Source organism: Notamacropus eugenii, chromosome 6 (assembly GCF_028372415.1).
Source record: "Notamacropus eugenii isolate mMacEug1 chromosome 6, mMacEug1.pri_v2, whole genome shotgun sequence".
NCBI lineage: Eukaryota > Metazoa > Chordata > Mammalia > Diprotodontia > Macropodidae > Notamacropus > Notamacropus eugenii.
This window is the reverse complement of record NC_092877.1, coordinates 139350398-139369959: the sequence shown is the minus strand read 5'-3', so window position 1 is coordinate 139369959 and position 19562 is coordinate 139350398. Positions and strand designations below refer to the sequence as shown.

The following is a 19562-nucleotide window of genomic DNA, read 5'->3' as shown; positions in this document are numbered from 1 at the left end:
TTTTATCGAGGGCAGACATAGGTTAAGTGACTTGCTCAGGGTCACTTAATATCTGAAGTCGAGTTCAACCTCAGTTCCTTTTGAGCCCAGGGCTCAAACACTTTTCAAAATTTCTTGTTTCCTTTTTTAAATTATGCCTTAAAACATAATGAGAATTATTTCCTAGAAATCCCCCAGCTATGAATGATTTCCTTTTGCCTTAATTCATTGTATCTTGAAAATGATGACAAGCATCCTTACTATATGAATGTGAATGTGCAGAGACTGTTGCTAATGAATGAAGAAGCTTCTCATAGTCCATGGGACCACCCTGCTGATCTCTCAACTTAATTCAGCAACCATTTATTAGGCACCTCCTGTATCCAAGGAGCTATGCTAGTTGAACCCACTTTACAGATAGGGGAACTGAGATTCTTACAAGACTGTGATTTTGTTAGTGGAAGATCTGACTAATCTTGAGTGTGACTGAGAATGTGCATATCTCTCCTACAGGATGTGAACTTTTCTCCTTTTTCTCCTTTTCTCCTTTTTTCCTCCTCCCCTTCAGAATTTGTGTCATAAAAATCATCACCATTATCATCACCACAGTCATTATTATTTGATGTAGAGAATTTGTAATATGGAAGATCCCTGACAGAAACAAATCAGCCACTTACCTGTAAATTATAACTTTAGAGGACTGCCTGGGGCGCTCTTCCCTTCTCCTTTCTCCCACCCCACCCTTGCAGCCCCTATGGTGAAGTCCTGCTGTGGCTACAAGGCAGGGCGACCCCTTGGGAGTTTGTCTCTAGTATAAACTGGATCTTCTCACATGCAAAAAAAAAAAAAAAAATGGGAGTGGGTGGGAGGAAAGACAAAACCAAACATCTGGAGGTTTGGAAAGGCAAAGGAGCTGGTCTGCTTTTTAGTGGGAAAAGCTCTTAAGTTCTTAACCTTGGGAAGTCTTCCAATTTATGTGTGTGGTTGAAGTGGGGGGGAAAGGGTGAGGCATAGTGTACTGATGTGTGAGGTGGTGTATACTATACCCTAGTGAAGATCTTATGGCAGCATTTATTTTCCCCATTAATAACTTTTATTTATTCCTTTTTAATATTAGAATCATTTGCCAATAAACTCCATACCATTGTTTTCCTCCCTTGTCACAAGGGGTAATTTGAATAAAATGCAGCTGACAAGTGACTGCATCTGTTGTTTTTCAACATTTTTCACCTCTAGCCTTTCAGTTATTTATCAAGAGGATGGGGTTTTGTTTCCTCCCCCTTTTTTTCTGGGCCCAAGATCTATGTCTATATCTATATCTATATATATCTACACATACACACATATATGTATTATGTATGTATATGTATGTGTATATATGTATGTGTTTGTATATATATAAATTTGACAGAATTTTAGTGTTTTCATTTATATTGTTAATCATATGTGTTCATGAATCTATGTTCTTTCCTCTGCATTAATTCACATATCTTATTTTTCATATTTTTTCTGAGTTCCAATCAGATTCCTTTATATTCACGTATCATGACTCATTCAACTATTCTGTGATTGGCACCTACTTTGTTTCCAATTTTTAAAATTTATTTAAACTAATGACAACTCATTTATTTGGTATGTTATAGCTATGAAATATTTTGTTATATTCCTTATATCACATTCCTCCAGCCCACTCCCAGGATCCCCTTCTGTTGGGTATAATAAGCTACTTAGCTGGCACCTTTCAGTTAGACAGTTCTGAATAGATCTGAAACATAACCCTGGCTATCACTCAGTAGTATTTATTAAATTCTTATAGTATACCAAGACATTGTGCTAAGCATTAAGGATATCAAGGTAGGCAAAACTAATCTCTTCCTTCAAGGTGCTCACCCTATAATGGGAAAACAACATGTAAATAATTCTGTGCTTGTAAGAGATGTGCAAATGCATGGAAAGTGACATTATTAGGGGAAGCGTTAGTAGCCCAGGGTCTTAGGAAACGCCTTCCATAGTGGGTTGGATTTGAGCTGAGTCTTAAAGGAAGCCAGGGAGGTGGAGATGAAAGAACATGTGTATGGAGACACATAGATAGGAGATATGGAGGGCAGCATTTGAAGAAATGGAAGTAGGTTAGCATTGCTGGATTGTAGCATGCATTTAGGGGTGTAAAGTGACAAACACTGTCAAAGATTATGAAGGGATTAAAATGCCAGGCAGAGAAGGTTGTATCTGCCACTAGAACTTGCTGAGTGAGTATCAGGGGTAAGGAAGACTTTGCATGGTCAAAATTTTGTTGTGTGTTGTTGTTCAGTCATGAACAACTCTTCATGACCTCGGAGTCTGTCCTCCACTCTCCTTCAAGGTCTGTCCAAGTTCATCTTTGTTGTTTCCATGACACTATTTATCTCATCCTTAGCCTTTTCCTTTTCCCTTTAATCTTTTCGAACATCAAGGTATTTTCCAGTAAGTCCCATCCTTTCATTACTTGGCATGAGCTTCGGTATTTGATTTTCCAGTGAATAGCCTACATTAATTTAAGTATTGACTGATGTGACCTCCTTGCTGTCCAAGAGACTCAAAAGTCTTCCCCAGCACCACAATCCACAAGTGTGGATTCTGCAGCACTCAGATTTCCTTTTGTCCAACTGTTATAGCCATACGTTGCTACTGGAAAAACCATAGCTTCAACTGTGTGGACCTTTGTCAGCAAGGCCATGTCTATAAGGGCAAATATCTATCTGTGTTCATCCTTTGTTTTCAAAGTTGACCATGACATCACAGAAATTACATGACTTGCACTTGACCTTGTTTTGAGTGAGGGAGGTCTGTGCAAGGTCCCCAGCCTCACTTTCTCCTCCTGAGACATCCAAATCCAATCACCAGATATTCATCAAGATGACTGGAGATGGCCCAGGATGTAATGGGAGACTTTGGCCTGTTCAGGTACTTACTTAGAATGAGGTTAGGCCATTCATTGAATAAGCCTCTCTGAGTAGTAATTAGGGAATGGCCCCTTAATGAGCAAAAGAAAAAAATAAGTAAATCAAACTGGGAGGGAAAAAACAGCAGTTATTATTGATAATCACTCTGAAGCCAGGAGGGTCCAGAAAACAGCCAATAAGTGGAGTTTGGACAGGGACCTACTGGTGTGCAATCTATGGACTGCAGAGTACACTGGGTTTAAGGTTTTGGGAAAGATAGGAAAGAAAGAGAGAAAGAGATATAGACAGACAGACAGAGAGAGACAGAGAGACAGAGAGAGAGGAGAAAGAGAAAGAAAAAGGAAGGAAGGAAGGAAGGAAGGAAGGAAGGAAGGAAGGAAGGAAGGAAGGAAGGAAGGGAGGGAGGGAGGAATGAAGGAAGGAAGAGACAGACAGAAATCTAGCCAGTAAATCTCTTTAGATAAATCACCATGGCATGTGAATGGATGATAGATTGAAAGATGATTGCAGTTGTTCAGGTGAGAAGCGATGAGATAATAGGGGTTGTACCAGGCTGACAGCTGCATGAGTGGAGAGAGAAGGGCTCCCTCATTGTTGTTTGCTGTGCATGAACTCTGGAACACTGAGCTTCGGTCCACATGTGTGGCACTCTACAAGATAAAGACCTTTTCTCTCAAACCAAGGACATCATGGCATCACTGCCACTCCCAGCCTGTCCTTTGCCATCTTTCCCCTTCCCCAAATATTCTAGTAGAGATGTTTCAACATTCAACCTCACTCTATTCAGCAACTCTTCTTGCCTTGGTGCAATGAGAGGATCTGGGGGAGATGTGGAAAGTGCCAATATCATCCTTTGTCTCTGACCTCAATTCTCACGGGTATGCCGACAGATCTTTCTTCTCTGCTTCTCTCTTCTCATTTTCCTTGAGGAGAGGAGCCATTTCTACCTGTCATCCTACCCCAAGGGAACCAACTAATACTTGTAAAAGTTTCTTGTCATGGAAAAGTTCCTTGGCATGACTTGTCAGGCAACTGTTTTATGCTGCATATATGAGACTTAATAAGCAAAAAGAAAAAGAAAAAAAAAGATTAGCCTTAGTGAGGTCCTGTCCTCTATCATACGCATTTTCTTTTAGTTGTTCTTTCTTTCTTTCTATCCTTTAGAGAACCTGGGTGTGTTGAACGCCTTTCTAGTTACCTAGCTTTATCACCTTCTCTCAAGGCTTTTCCATCCAACATCTGAATGTAAAGGTTTTGTCTCCTGGGAGGTTCTTTGTCAAAGCCTTAGAGAAAACCTACCACATAGCTGTCATGAAACCCTCTGGTCAAGTGTATATTGGCTTCTGGCCTTTGCTTGGCACCTTGCAACATTTCCCCACATTTGACTGAGGAACTGAACTCCACCAGCTGTAGCAGAATTATGAACTCCCTTTCCCACTTTCTAGGCCACATCCAGAAGACATGCTTTGCTATGATATTTTATCAAAAGAAAGAAAACTCTGAGAATCCATTTTCTCAGTCATAAAGTGAAACTGAACTACATGCCTTACAGGGTTATTGTGGGTAAAGTGCTTCATAAAACTTAAAGCATTTTATATTGTAAGGGATTTTTAGCAATGGCCAATTGAGAATAAGTACAAAGTTACGATCATGGCTCGTGTGCTAAAATGGTGGTTGGGCTCCAGGATCTCATGCTTTTCATTTGCATAAATTATGAATCCCATCAGTCAGTAGCTCATGTCAGCCACTAAATGGTTCATAGACACAGGTCGCCTCTTTGTAAAGCAATGTAGACATATGACAAGGACAGTAACAACTGTGAACATTCAAAGTCAAGTCTAGATCTCTTCTTAATGTCCCAATTTCCTTATTAATCTCTTCATATTCTGCCTCTCACTAGTACCTACTCTAATGCCAGTTGGCTGCTAAGGACTCAACATAAATTAAGTTCAAATTCATTCAAAAATCACTTATTTGATGACTATTGTGTACAAGGCACTATGCTGGGTGAATATGATGAAATATTTTCTGCCTTAAGGGAGATTATATTATATGAGGAGTATTACAACATATATAGATAATAAAGTAGAATGAAATTTAAGGTGGGAGAAAGCTCTATAAACTAGGAGAGGGAATGAGAATCAGGAGATTTCATTTGAAGTTAAACCTTGAAGGCAGCACTAGACTCTCAGAAGTGGGAGTAATAAGGCTTAGATGTTAGCCAGTGCCAAGGCATGTGGGGAGCAGATGGAATGCCAAGTCAATTCTTCTTTCAGTTTCTGCCACTAGGAGAAACAGAAATGAAGGGGATGAGGTGCACTTTAGAAGAAGAAGGACTAGGAAAGGAACAATTTTGAGACTCCAGAAGATAATGCCTGGGCTAGATTGGAATTGTTGATAATGTAACACTATCCAATACACTCTTTGTGGGCTTAGTAGGAGACTGCATTAGTTTATAATCTTCCAGGAGGACATAGTTTTGGGCTGAATGACCATGAAGTAGATAGAAGAAGGCACATCCCTCCTATCCATTCCAGAATAAAAAAAAAAAGCAAAGTTGGAAAGGACCTCAAAGGCCATCTCATCTAACATTCCCAAGAAAGCCCTCCCTCAATTCTATCCTTGACTTGGTCAGAAGACCTATAGTAAGCGGGGGTGTGGGTAGGGGATTCTTCTTCCTGAGGCAAATTTTAGATTCTTTTAAATTTTAGATAGTGTTGATGGTTGTGTTGTGTTTTTTTTCTTATATTAAATCTAAATCTGTCTCAGCAATGGCTATCCATTGCTCTCGATTGGCCTTATGAGGCAAGGTAGAACAAAACCATCCATCTTCCATATGATAACATTTCAAATACTTGAAAGCTGTTATTAGATGCCCTTCAAGTCTCATCTCCATTGTCATAATCTGCAGTCCCTTAACCAAACTTCATGTAGAATGATATGAAGTTACTTAAATATCTCTCTGCTGATTACATATCTGTGTGACCTTAGTCAACTCACGTGTCATTCTAGGCTTCTGTCTGCTTATCTGTAAAAAGCAATGGACTGGGTCCAGATCTAAGATCCCTTCTAGTTTAAGATCTAGTTTAAGATCCTAGTTTAACGACCTAGGTAAGAGAAGATCTGAGCAAACAATTGCACTAAATTTCATTCATCACCTCCTACTTGGGAATAAAAAATGTTTTTGGTAGTAGGCCTTCCAGTTATGAACAGGGCAACAAGAGGACACAGTGGACAGAGTACTGAACTTGGAATCAGGAAGATTCATTATTATGAGTTCAATTCTGGACACAGACCCTTACTAGTTGTGTGACCTTGGGCAAGTCACTTAACCCTGTTTGCCTCAGTTTCCTCATCTGTAAAATGACTTGGAGTAGGAAATGACAAACCACTCCAGTATCTTTCCCAAGAAAATCCCAACATAGGGTCATGAAGAGTCAGATACGGTTGAAATAACTGAGCAACAAGAAAAGTATGAATAAAATTCCATTAGAATTATATGAAGATAATGTCATTTAGTGGATAGACGTTTGGATTTGGAGTTAAGAAACCCTGGCTTCAGATCCGTTCTCTAAAACTTACTTTTTATATGGCCATAGGGAAATAATTTAACTTTTCTTAGCCTTGGTTTCCATTTGTAGAGTGAGGATAACATGCTAAGTAAGGATAGTGTGGTATAGGTGAAAGAAATTTGCATCTTGCCTTAAGGGCCCTGGGTTCAAATCATTCTCCTGACTTTGGGGGTCTCAGGGCAAATTATTGAACCTCCTCTGGTTCTCCATTTCTTCTTCATTGATAAAACAAAGACGTTGCATTAGATTTCATTGAACTTCCTTCCATCTCTCTCTCTGGTTCTATCATTTTGCTTCTTCATGAGGTTCCAATAAGATTATGCGTGCAAAACATTCTTTAAACTTTAAAATGTTATGTAAATGTCAATTGTTATTTCAGTGCCTTGCACATAGTAAGAACTTAATCAGCATTGCTGTATTATTGAAATACGTTGCTAGATTTGACCATATTTTGTTGAATGTGAGAAAGACAGGTTCTTTCTGTCTATCAAAGATCCAGGTCCCAAGATGCCACCAGATGGCATGTGCTATTCCACATACAGGCATGTCTAGGTGTTCTTTCTCTTATTTCTCTATATATTATCCTTTGCTCCAGATGTTTTGATTTGGTTCCTATTCTTTTACCGTTTCAGAGTAGACTAGCATTAGTGTCTGAGTTGTTCATTCTTCGAAGATCTTTATTGTACCAAAAAGGGTCATCATTCCTTCCTTTTTGGGAATTTAGTTTTTTGTGTTCTTTTTCCCTAAATGGAGAGAATGCTATTGGGAGATAGTGTATATATCTAGGAAAGCACATATCACCAAGGTGTTCTGATCATTTCAAACATACAGTACTTATTTCTGTGTGGGTTGGGCAATAGGTTATCCTCTTAATATTGTAATTGTGAGATTATTTTTCTTTAATCCCAACTCAATTCCTTTATCTCTGTTCACATAACCACCACCAGAATTTCATATGGCAATATCATCCTAACTGATTTCTCTTCAGTCTTTCCCTTTTCCACTTTATCCTATTTTTCTCCTCTGTTCCTACCACCACTTTGATGCTGGCCCTCATCACCTTGTGCTTGGACTGTTGTAGTAGCCTTTGGATGGATCCACCTGTCATAAGTCCCTTCCCCACTCCTATCCATCCTCCATTCAGCCACCAAAGTGATGATCAGACCATGTACTCCCTAATAAGCTGCAATGGTTCCCTATCAACTCCAGGATCAAGTACAAAATCCTCTGTTGGGTGTCCAAAGTCTTTCATAAACTAAACCCATTTCCGCTAATTCTCTCCCCACCTCAACCTTTCCAGTCTTTTTACATCTTACTCCTTGCCTTGTACAGTTTGATCTAGTGCCACTAGTCTTCTCGCCATTCCATGCATAAACACTCTATCTCTTGACTCCAGACATTTTCTCTGGTTGTCCCCCATATTTAGAATGCTTTCTCTACTCATCTCTGCCTCCTTTAGCTTTATGTTCCAGCTAAAATCAAGTCTTCCACAGGGAACCGTTCCTCTTTATCCCATACGTTTCCTTTGTACACATTTGTTTGCAAGTCATCTCTCCTGTTAGATAGTGAGCTCCTTGAGAGAAGGGACTGTCTTTTCCCTCTTTTTTATAAACCCAGCACTTAGTACAGTGCCTAGTATGTAATGCTTATTCATTTACTCACTCTTCACATCTGTCAGATTGTTTCCTAAAGAAAAGCTATGATTATATTTCTCCTTTACCCAAGAATTTTCAATGACAGTCCATTGTTTCTGGGATTAAACATAAACTTCTCTGCCCAGCTTGTAAAGTCATTTACAGTTTGTCTCCAAGCTATGTTCAGGTGGATTTACACATTACTTCCTCTAATGTACTCTAAGGTCATATCAAATAAGCCTATTTTCTTCTCCCTCTCCACCTCATTGAACCTCTCACCTCCTTGCCTTTACGTAGACCGTCACCAAGTCTGGGACTTCTGTCTTGGAATCCTTCACTTCCCTTCAGGGCTCAGTGAGAGTGCTCTCTCTTACAAGAGGCCTTTCCTCATTTTCCCAATCATTACTGCTATACTTCCTACCATATATATGTATATACCCTCCATCCCCAGCAGCAGGATGTAAGTAGATATCATTTTCATTTTTGTCTTTGCATATTCAGCATTGGCATGTAGGGCTTAATAAATAAACAAGTGTTGAGTCACATTGTGTTGAATTTCTTTCTTATTCAGGCTTGAAATGAAACGATAGAGATCATAGTTTATAATGTTCAGGAAAGAAAGGGGCGTGAGGAAGCCGTGTGAGTCTCTGCATTTATCTGGAAGACAGTAAACATATGTACTTTCCACTCTTTCCCCATGGTCTCCCTCCCCCATTTCTTTTTTATAATAATCATGATTTTTTTCTTTCAATCTGAATAATTCTTGCTCTTCAGGAAAGCTGGGAAGTGATTCCCTGTAAGATTCCACTTTCCCAGGGACCTCAGGTCAGAGAGGTGAGCCTGATTAGAAGGGCTCTGTTAACAGAGGAAAAGAAAACAAGTGGAGGCACTGCAAGGAGGGAACTTTACAGGTCTGGAGAGTGAGCAGCACCCAAAGGTGGACTCATTAATGATTAAACAGAGAGGCTGAACAGATACCAGATGAAGACTTGGAAAACAGCACCTGGTGTTTTTTTGTTTTGTTTTTTACTTTTCAAAGCTACCTAGAAAATAAAGGTCTGTTTGTTTTTACCCCCCAGGTCCGCACCAGTGTCCTGCCTGAGAACAAGGAGCCACGGTCAGATGTTGGTGTAAGTATTTCTTAGCCCTCCCAGGGTACACAGACATTCCCAACCTAATTGTTACCATCTTCTCTGGCTCTATGCCTAGGGGCTGACAAATGTGATGGAGTTCAATTAACAGGGTGGGAGCTGGCACAGTGATTCCTGAATTATGCTGAATTCATGTCTTGTCTCTTGGAAATCCATCTCCAAGTGAGTACTCACAGAAGCTGGTCCAGCTGGCCAGGAGTAGTCCCATAAATTACCCTGTAGGCAACCCACACTTGCTTCCTAGGCCAGATTCCTGCAACAATCAGAGTCTGGTGAGATTGCAGATGTGGGCTGGGGTGACTCTGATCATTTCCTCTGCCTGCTGGTTAATCACTGGTGTGGAGAGTCAGGAGATGGACAGTTATGGATTCACACCTTCCCCCCCACCCCCCGCCCCCACCGCATGCTTGTACTGTACCAGAATGTGCCGTACTGCCAAGGAAAAGGAGCCTTCTGGTCTAGGGAGAGAAAATCGTAACACCGGAAACAGTGCTAGAGAGTCTTCCCCAAAGATCAGATTCCCTGCCTGCCTCAGTTTACTACACACAGACCCCTTCTCCTTTCCCCTCTCTGCCTAGCTTTTGTTTCAGCCAAATCGATCTACTCTTCCCCTTAAAGATACATCCCCTGACCTTTCCTTTGCTTATCCAATGGTTGGAATGCCCTCCTACCTCATCATGAGTTGGCTCCAGTCTGTCTGAGGCTGATTGTATTTTACTACTGCTCACACACTCCACCTTCTAGCTGGATTCTTCTGTTTACTATTTGACATCTGTCACCTCTGTGCTTTGCATAGGCTGCTCTCCTATCCTGGAAAACTGAAGTCCCCTCCCTCCCACCTCCACCTCCTAGAAGCCCTAGTTCCCTTCCAGGCTCAGCTTAATCAACACCTCTTCCATAAGTCTTTCTGGATCACACTCTACCTGAATTCTCTCCCCTCTCCATCCCTTATTTCTCTATATATTTTCATATACATATTCATTTATTATGCATATATTTTAAATAAACATCCTCTAGGACCACTGAAGCTCTCTGAGGGCATTTTCCACCTTTAGTCCTAGTGTCTATTAATGCTGCCTCAGACTGCAAGTTCAATATGCATCACTAGCACATCTTGGCAACCAAAAAACGTTATGAGAGACTTTTGAGGAAAGTGATAGTCTATTGTACTCTCCTCTGGTCAGACTAGGTCTGGGTGTTCAGGATGCCACATTCTAGAAAGGACATTGCCAGACTGGAACCTATCCAGAGGGACCTCTATGACAGTGACAAGTGAGGGACATGAGAATGAGGAATGACTGAAGGAAGTGGGAAAGTGTATTCTAGAGAAAACAAGATTTGAAAGATTGAATCATGATATGTGTCTTCAAATGTTTGAAGGCCCGTCATGTGAAGGAAGGATTAGACTTTTTCTATATGACCCAAAGGGGAAGAACTAGGCGCAATGGGTAGGATATAGAGGTAGATTTCAGTTCAGTGTAAATGCAGACTTCCGAATGTTTAGAATTGAACTAAAATGGAATGGATTGCCTTGGGCAGTACTGGCTTCCCTATCATTGGAGGGTCTACAGGACTTGTTCACAAGATTGTGGAAGAGATTTCTATTAGAATATGGGTAGCATGAGATGTCCTCTGTTATTCCTTTAAACAAAATATTAATTCTAATTCTGTGCTGTGATACCTTGTTTTCCTCAAGGTCTAGTCTAGATATGTATGTCTATTTATTCCATTATGGCACCAGAGGGCTGCTTATTTTAGGTTCTGCGCTTCCTCCCCACTGAAATCTGTTGTCAGAGTGCCTACTTTAACACTTCCTTGTAACTCTTTCAGACTTCTGGGAAGTCAGGTCACTCTGCTTGGTAGCATTGTAGCTATCCCAACAGTGAATAAACTTGAAGGACACTCTCTATTGACTAGAAACATTTAAACTTTTTTTATTTTTGGAGGGGAAGGCAAGACAATTGGGTTTAAGTGACTTGCCCAAGGTCACACAAGTAATTGTCAAGCGTCTGAGGCTGGATTTGAAACCAGGTTCTCCTGATTTGGGGATTGGTGTTCTACTCACTGTGCCACCTAGCAGCCCCAATTTAAACTTTTATGCATGGCTTTTATGACATCTCTTTGGTTGCTGAGGTTGACTTTGCCAACCCATTCCCTGTTTTTTACTGGTTATCATCTGAGCTAGATAACTGAGGTGTGATGGGTAAAGGATTTCCTGGTAGTTGAGCTATTGGTCTGCTTAGTTTACAAGGAGTCTCTTTGCTGATTAACTAACACAGAGAGTTCATGTTTAGGTATATTTTGATATTCTGATTCTTGCCTCTGATATCTCCTGTGTCCAGGACCTTGGGCAAAGGCTGTAGAGATTATAAATTTCAGTGAGGGTGTCAGTATGCGTTGGTAAAGAGAGTTTCCTCCTCTGGGAATTCCTTACACAGGTCTGCTCCCTATCTCCCATCCTTAAATTCTGTTGGCAATAGCAGAAAGGAAAGTTGGCTTGGAGAGAGGGTAGGAAAATGATGAATTTAGTCAAGGTCAATGCAAATGTTAGGGATAGATAATATATTCATGGAGTGCTTTGCCAAGAAAAAAGTTCTCTGTAAAGCTAAAGGAGACCAGACAGTAAATAAAGTAACAGAATATGGAATATAAAATGCTGCGTGATGTGATGGGGAAAGCATATGATTCTTACAAGTACCAGGTTTGAATCTGTGCTGGACTCTACCTGAGAGACCTAGAGCAATTCAGTTCGATCTAACAAATGTTTATTAAGTTTTACTATGTGCAAGGACCGTATGAAGTGAAGAGGAGGTTTTTAAAATGGAAAAAATCATGCCTTCAAGGAGCTTATATTCTATTAAAGAGAATAGCAGCCACACAGCTGAATTAATATAAAGTGAGAGAAACTAATTTCAGGAACAGTAAAAACATAGACAATGGTGTCAATCCCAAAAGGCTTCCTCTACCTATTGGTCCCTCCAACTCTCGGGTCTTCTTTTCTTCCCCTATAAAATGAAGGAGGCTGGACTCCCCAAGGAGTCTTCTTTAATTCTCTGATTCTAAGACTTCTCATTTGGTTTGGGGCTCACCTGGGGAATCATCAACGCCCTGACTGGGCTTGAAGACTGGGTTATAGTTGAGTTCAGCCTTAGTGAGCAACCTAAGTATTTCTGACTCCACTTCATGGGGCCAGTAGAATAAATTATTTATTTGCACACCCCTCACAGAGAGAGGTCATGGAATGAGACAGATGTCTCCCTCTTCCTCTCCCAGAATTGATATTATTCTCCAAGCAGGTGAGTGATAGAAATTGTGCATCAGCAATTTAATGTTCATCTGCTACAAAGTCCTTAAAGGCAGAGAATAATTGTGAGAGTCCTGGAAAGGCAAGGCTACAGTGTGCAGCAGACATATAGATGATCCGAAGGAAAAGAGCTTGACATCTGCCACTGAAATACATTTTCACTCAGGTTTTAGTTGGATTTTTCATACAAACTAATTTGAGTTTGAGCTGAGATGGGATTTCATAGAATCAGAGTATTTTCATAGGTTCATAGAATCATAGTATTCAGAAGGGTCGGATCCCTTGAAGGTTAGCATCTGTTATCACCTGCCTCCCTCCCTCCCCTTCATGTAGATGAAGAAACCAAAGCTCAGGAAAGGTCCTTCAAGTCCAATCTCCTGATTTTAGAAATAAGGAAACTGAAACCTCTCTGAAGGTGAGGTAACATGGACACGAACATACAAATAGTTTACAGCATAATTGGTCTTGGAACCAAGTCTTTGCAAGATTTTTTTTGCTCCCTGACTCTCTTTGTTTCTATATTCTCCCACCCCATCTCTCTCAAACCCTTTCTTTCCTACCTTTTTCTCTTTCTCATCCCCTTCTCTATGTATCTACATTCTCTGTCTCATCTTTCCATCTCCTTCTTCTCAGAGGAGGAAACTGAGTCTCGAAGAAGTTGTTATTTCTCATGGTCACCCAGCTGGAATTCAAGTTCAGACTGCTGGTCTCCATGTGCTGCCAACATCAAAACTGTAGAGAAAAGAATAAGCCTAAGAAAGCACGCTTTAATTCAAGCTGTTCAATCCAAGCATTACTGACCATCCTAACTGCTTTTTACTCTTAATAAAATTAAAAGCTTTTCCTTTTAGAATAATGCTTATATTTTTAGAATACTGTGCGGAAGGGGAAGATGTCAGTGATTTACAGTTCTCATCATCTGCCTTATCTTGTGTGTCTCATAGAAATCCAGCTCTCCAACACAGAGGAAGATCTTTTCATTTGCTTTTTGTAATTTCATAATGAGCCCTTAGCCCATTGGAATGGATGTCTAATTTTTGTCTCAGCCTGTGGTGCAGGGTTTTCTGCTTTCATTTTGATTTTTTTCCCTTCCAAAAATCACAGGAGTGCTAGCTTCAAAGTGAAATCATATCTATACAGAGCCAGTAGAATCACTTAAGAAGGGAAACTCATTATTTGATGTCATACAATAGCACACACATAGACCCCCAAGTTGTTTGGCTGAATGTGGCTTTTTAAAAACAAAAATCAGAGCTGGATTTGCTCCATCCGGTGTAATGAAAAGAGCACTAAACTTAGAATTATAGGATTCAGAATAGGAGGGCACTTTAGGAGTTGCTGGCTACCAGCCCACCCTCATTTTAGAGATGAAACAACTAAGGTACAGTGGTACCTTTGCAGAGGTGAAGTCACTTACCTGAGATTACACATGAAATAAGTAACAAACCTATTATTTGAACTCACATCCTGTCTTCAGATTCAGGTCACTGTTTGACATATTAGTCAAACAGGTTCAAGACCCAATTTAATCCCTCTGTACCAGTTCTCTCACCATGGGAAAGTCACTTAGCATTTTTCTAAACTTTGGTTTCCCCACCCATGAAATGAAAACAGTGATAGGTGACCTGTCTGCATCATGGCTGCTATGAGAATTCAGTGATATAAGACAGGTAAAACTTCATTATATACTTTCAAGAATTAAACAAACAATGGCTTATGTTCATCATTTTTATTTACAGAATAAGCAATGTTTTAAAGGTGGCATTAGTACTGTAGAAAGAGTTGAGTTCAAATTCTGGTACTGCCACATCCTACATTGTAATCTCGGTCAAGTCATTTATATTCAAGGTCTTCAGTTTCCTCTTCTGGAAAATTAGGTGGTTGGACCAGATCAGGGGTTTTTAATTTTTTTGTACATGTCATGGACCCCTTTGACAATCTTGTGAAGTATGTAATTCCTTAGACTGATGTTTTAAAATACATGAATTGTTTTTTTTTAAGTGGATTACAAATTATATTGAAATACAACTATCAAAATTTTTTTTTAGATTGAATGCCATCTTGGGGTGAAAGGGAGAATAAATTTAAAACTCAAAAACTTACGGAATTGAATGTTGAAAGCTAAAAATAAATGTTTAAAAGTATATATGTATATATATATATATGTACATGTGTATATATGTATTTAAATCATGAACCTATTAAAAATCTATCCACAGCTCTAGACCCTAGATTCTTATCCTGAACTAGATAGACTCCAGTTCATTATCTGTGATCCTAATAATGTCCTTCTCTGGTTTGAAAGAGTTCCTTGACATAGTACTTTAGTACCATTTACAATTTTAGGTAAAGATATTAAGTTTTGTGTCAAGCTCTCTGTCTTTTTTGATGGTCCACCATCTCCCCACCAATAACTATGGTTAGAAAGAAAGCTATGTAGTGTCAGTCTTCCACACAGCCTACATTTTTCAGACTGCGCTCCATCACCTGGCTACAGCCTTCCCTGCTGTCAGTTCCTGTGGCTGCTTGCAAAGCTGCCTTAGAATATGTTGGCGTAGTGTTGCTGTTTGGAAGCACCCACCCTGGGAGTCTCTCATTACTGCATTCCAGACTGGCCTGTCTATTGCTTGGATTAGCCAGTGGCTTGCATTCCTATGACAACATTTATAGATGCCCACCAGCTGCTCCTCAACCATTCATACCTTCAAGAGGCAGTCTGAATTTTTCCCCATTTTATAATAAAATACATACATCCTCTGCTTTTCTGATACTTTTCTTTGGAGTTCAAGTCAACCTGTGGCTTTTCTTTGGGGACCCAAGATAAGGGTCTCAAATGTTAAGGCAGGCTGCCAAGATTTTACTCCCTCCACCATAACAGTGTCAATTAGCTCTGAGTATATTGGAGTTCTCACCTTGCAGTGAGATACTGTGATAGCTGCTGTGGAAAGGCTATACAGCTAGGTCAATAGGTGAACTTATTTAGAATCCAGAGACTATGCAAGAGAAAAGCCAAGTTGTGCTGCTTCTTTTCTGTGTTTATAATATTTTCCATTTCTTTCTTGTGCAGCTTATAATCTAATGGAGGAAGGGGGTGGGGAAATAAGTGAACACATAATTAGGATGCAAGGAAAAAATGGGACATCCAAACCAAGTTCTCTGAACTATCTGAAGAGGGAAAGCTTACTCTCTCCTAGAGGTGGAAGGTTCACCAAATGACATTTGAGGGATCCGTTTCAGACATAGAGGAAAATATTAATAAATGGAGACCCAAGAGAAGGCTAATTGAAAACAGAGAGTGGAACTCTAGAGGTTGGAATATCAGAGCAGTAAAACATAATCACATGAGATAAACTTGGAGAGGCAAGTCACCCTTTTACATCTTTCTCCCTTAGGTCAATTTTTCACAGCTAATAGGTCCAATTTTTTCCTTCAACTACAAGTGCCCAGTTTTTGTCCATTCTCTGTTCTGACTTCCCAACACTTGCTGCTCAACATATCAACCTCTTGGTGTGTGAGAATGTCTCACCAGTAGGGTCTTCTATGTTAGCTTACTCTTTTCCATCCTGTTTGTCAGATTCCCTGAATTATAGCAAACTTTTCTGTTGATATTGTCTTCCATTCTCTCAAAAAATCAGATAGGTTTCTTGAAGTCCATTCCCCTATTCATGTCCATCCAGGGAGGAAAGAGAGCTGCGAAAGAATTGTGTTGAGAAGGCAGCATTGACCTCTTGAAATATGTTGCAAGATGGAAGATATTAATAGAATAAGTAATCCAGTGGATTGGAGTTTTCTTGTTTGTACCTTAACCTTGATGAGGGAATGAGAGACTCTTTGTTGTATGCCTTAATAATGTGATTTGGGGATCCAAGGTAAGCAGTATATTAAAGGAGGATGAAAGGTTTTCTTCTTCTGAAGAAAAAAAACAATTTAGAGATTTATTCTTCACATTAAGAGGTGAGCACTGTGGAAGCTAATAGCAGTAGATAGTCGGCATGTATTATGACAGGTCAAAACAGCAATTGTACAAAATGCAGTTGGATGAGCAAAATTCTTTTTATTTATGTTGGAATGAAATTGTTCCATGCTAATACAGAAATAACAAAGGAAATGAATGCTTAACAACATTACTATAAATGGGGGAGGGGGAAGAGGATAGAATATTTCTATTTATAACTTACAGAGACTCACATAAAAATAACTCCAACTCACCAATTGGTTCCTAACTGGAGTACAAAGCCATCACTGCTGCTGCTGCTGCTGCAGCTGCTGGAAGGATTTTGAGGAATCCTCATAGCAAGAAGAAGCGGTGGCTTGGTAAAAACTCAAAGTTCCCTACTTCTCAAAGAGGGGGAAGAAGAAATTAAAAGTTCCTGGAGGCTGGGCATTTTCTAGATCTCCATCCCACAGGTTGTTCATCTATTTGTTTCTGATGAAAAAGATACATTCCTACCACCCCAAATTGAGCTTAATAGTACAGTCAATAAGTGTGTCTGTGATCTATGGATCTGTTTGGCAGGATAATAGATCAAGTCAGGTTCCAAAGTGATATTTCCTACATGCTTCCAAAGATGAATTTGATATGATTGTGGCTCAAAAAGAAAGTCTGAAAATTAATAATGTTTCTCTCCCCCCCCCCCCCTCTCTCTCCCCCTCTCTCTAAATTCCAGCGGAGCTTCTTGGGCTGTGCTAGTTTTAAAGTAGGGGACCTGCTGAAATCGAAGGAGCAACTGTTAACGCTTAGCCTAAGGTAGGTTCTCTTTGTCTTTAATAAGCCCTTTAAAACGATTCACTCACCATGATATTCTTTGATTACTGTTCCATTGTGAGTGGAGCTTGCAAGATCCATGTCCAGTGGATTAAATACTACCTTTAGGTGGCTGCTTTCTTCCTTTAAAGCCCAGTTAAGCTGACATGGTAGTTATTTAAGTCCATGGGTCAAATTGGGGAAAGTTGCCAGCTCTTGTATATATAAGCTCCTTTGCTGTTAGGAGGGTTAGAGTCCTTTTAAGCTATTTTCAGATGAATGGAAATGTTTCTATTATTTTTTGCCCTAGCTTTTTTTCTTTTTTATTGACAGAATGCTAAATTGTAAAACAAGAAAGTTTCTAGATTTTTGTATGTTTAACACATTTGAATATGCCCATTTCAAGGCAGCACTAAGAATGCGTTAGCCATATATCTTTAACTAGAATATTTTTGATGTTATTCAACAAAGCCTTAGTCTTCATTTCTGAGTTTATCATCATGAAACCACACTCAATGTTTCCGTTGAGCCATGTTGGAACCCATTGTGGGGTGGGTGATCAAGGACAGTTCACTTTGAATCCTAGGGCCAGGACTTCTGATCTGCAGGATAATTCCCAAGTTGCTGTTCAGGTGGATAGCTTCATTAATATGCAGCATAGTGAAGCAAGCCAGGGAACACCATAACCACTTCTTTTGACCCCAGGCACATGCCGAGTACAATGTCAAATTATTCTTCACCTGCAGAATAACTTTGTCCAAAAACTTTGTGTGTAGCTAAAGGAAATGCTATGTGTGTATATATGTTTATAGGACATGGAAATTAATATGTCAATTGGGAAGAGGAGGAAAAAACTCTTTTTTTGAAGCTTCTGCAGGGACAAAATATAGGCAAGAAAATGGCCTCCCTCTTCCCTTCTCTTCTCAAAAAGCATTTGAAAGCATTATCACAGTCAAACTACTGAGGTTTTTGCTTGCATCCAAACTTCTGGATTTCCTTCCCCCTTAATTTTCTTTGAACCCTGTAGCTAAGGTACTTCTGTGCTTTGTTATTTTGTTAAAGTCAGTTAAGTGTGATTTTTAAATAATCCAAAGCAATGAGCATAAGGGGAAAAGAAAGAGTTGGGGCATTTTCATCTATTCTTTATGTCCTTAGGGGCCTTGTTCCTGCTTTCTCTCCTGCTACCACCTCTCTCCACCTTTTCTCTCCCTCTCTGTATGTATGTATATGTACATGCATATGTATACACGCATACACATATGCCTGTATGTATACACACAAACATATGTTTGCACATGTACACATACACATATGTAGACATTTGCATATATGCATATACATATGTGTATATTTGTAAATATGTGTGTATATACACATGCATATATACATAAATATATACATATGACATACATATTCCATTTTTTGAATGTTTCATCAATTTCCATTCTATTGGCAACTTCCTTTCTTTGAGAGATCAGAAAATGTTCCTTTTGTGTCTTTAATTTGGCACTATTTCAAGCAGAGATTTTGTCTCAGTCATTTTCCAACCATCACTCTATTGATTGTCATTTAAACTTGCTTGTGTGGGTCATTGAGTCCTGAGGTGATAGAATAAAAAGTACAGTGGTGACACTGCTATCAACAATAAGAAGTGATCACTCTAGAAATTCTGGCAATAACGGTTCATTGTTTTACGACAGAATTCTTTACTTCATTCTCCATTAGTGTTCATTTGATTTAGTCATGTCAGATTCTTTGTGATTCCATTTGGGGTTTCCTTGGCAGAGATACTTGAAAGGTTTGCCATTTCCTTCTCCAGCTTATTTTGCTGATGAGGAAACTGAGGCAAACAGGTAAATTGACTTGCCCAGGATCACACAGCTAGTAAGTGTCTGAGACCAGGTTTGAACTCTAAAAGATGGATCTTTCTGACTCCAGGCCCAGTACTTTATCTACTGCATCACATAGCTGTACCAGAATTTAACTATTCATAGCTAACATTTATATAACACTTTATGGCTGGCAAGCATTCAACATTGGTTATTTCATTTGGGCCTCACAACAACCCTTTCAGGTAGATGCTACTATTATGCCCTTTTTACAGGTGAAAAAACTGAGGCTGAGAAACATTGACTTGCCCAGGGTTACACAATTAAATTTCAGGTGTAAGATTTGAACTCAGGTTTTCCTGACTCCTAAATCTTGCGCTCTATCTACTTTGTTACAAGGCTACCTC

At 39.6% G+C, this 19562-nt stretch overlaps 1 protein-coding gene across 8 annotated transcripts in view; it reads left to right on the top strand.

The window, feature by feature from the left end:
- INPP4B (inositol polyphosphate-4-phosphatase type II B) overlaps positions 1–19562 on the top strand; it is a 958716-nt gene that overhangs the window by 599905 nt on the left and 339249 nt on the right. For 6 of the 8 annotated variants that reach the window (XM_072621124.1, XM_072621125.1, XM_072621132.1 and 3 more), the window contains 2 exons: positions 9207–9257; positions 17250–17329. In XM_072621124.1, coding sequence (XP_072477225.1) covers positions 9207–9257; positions 17250–17329 — 131 coding nt within the window. Of the gene's footprint in view, positions 1–9206; positions 9258–9336; positions 9441–16849; positions 16990–17249; positions 17330–19562 lie in introns of those variants that run through there. The other 2 variants (XM_072621128.1, XM_072621133.1) reach the window with 2 other exon arrangements.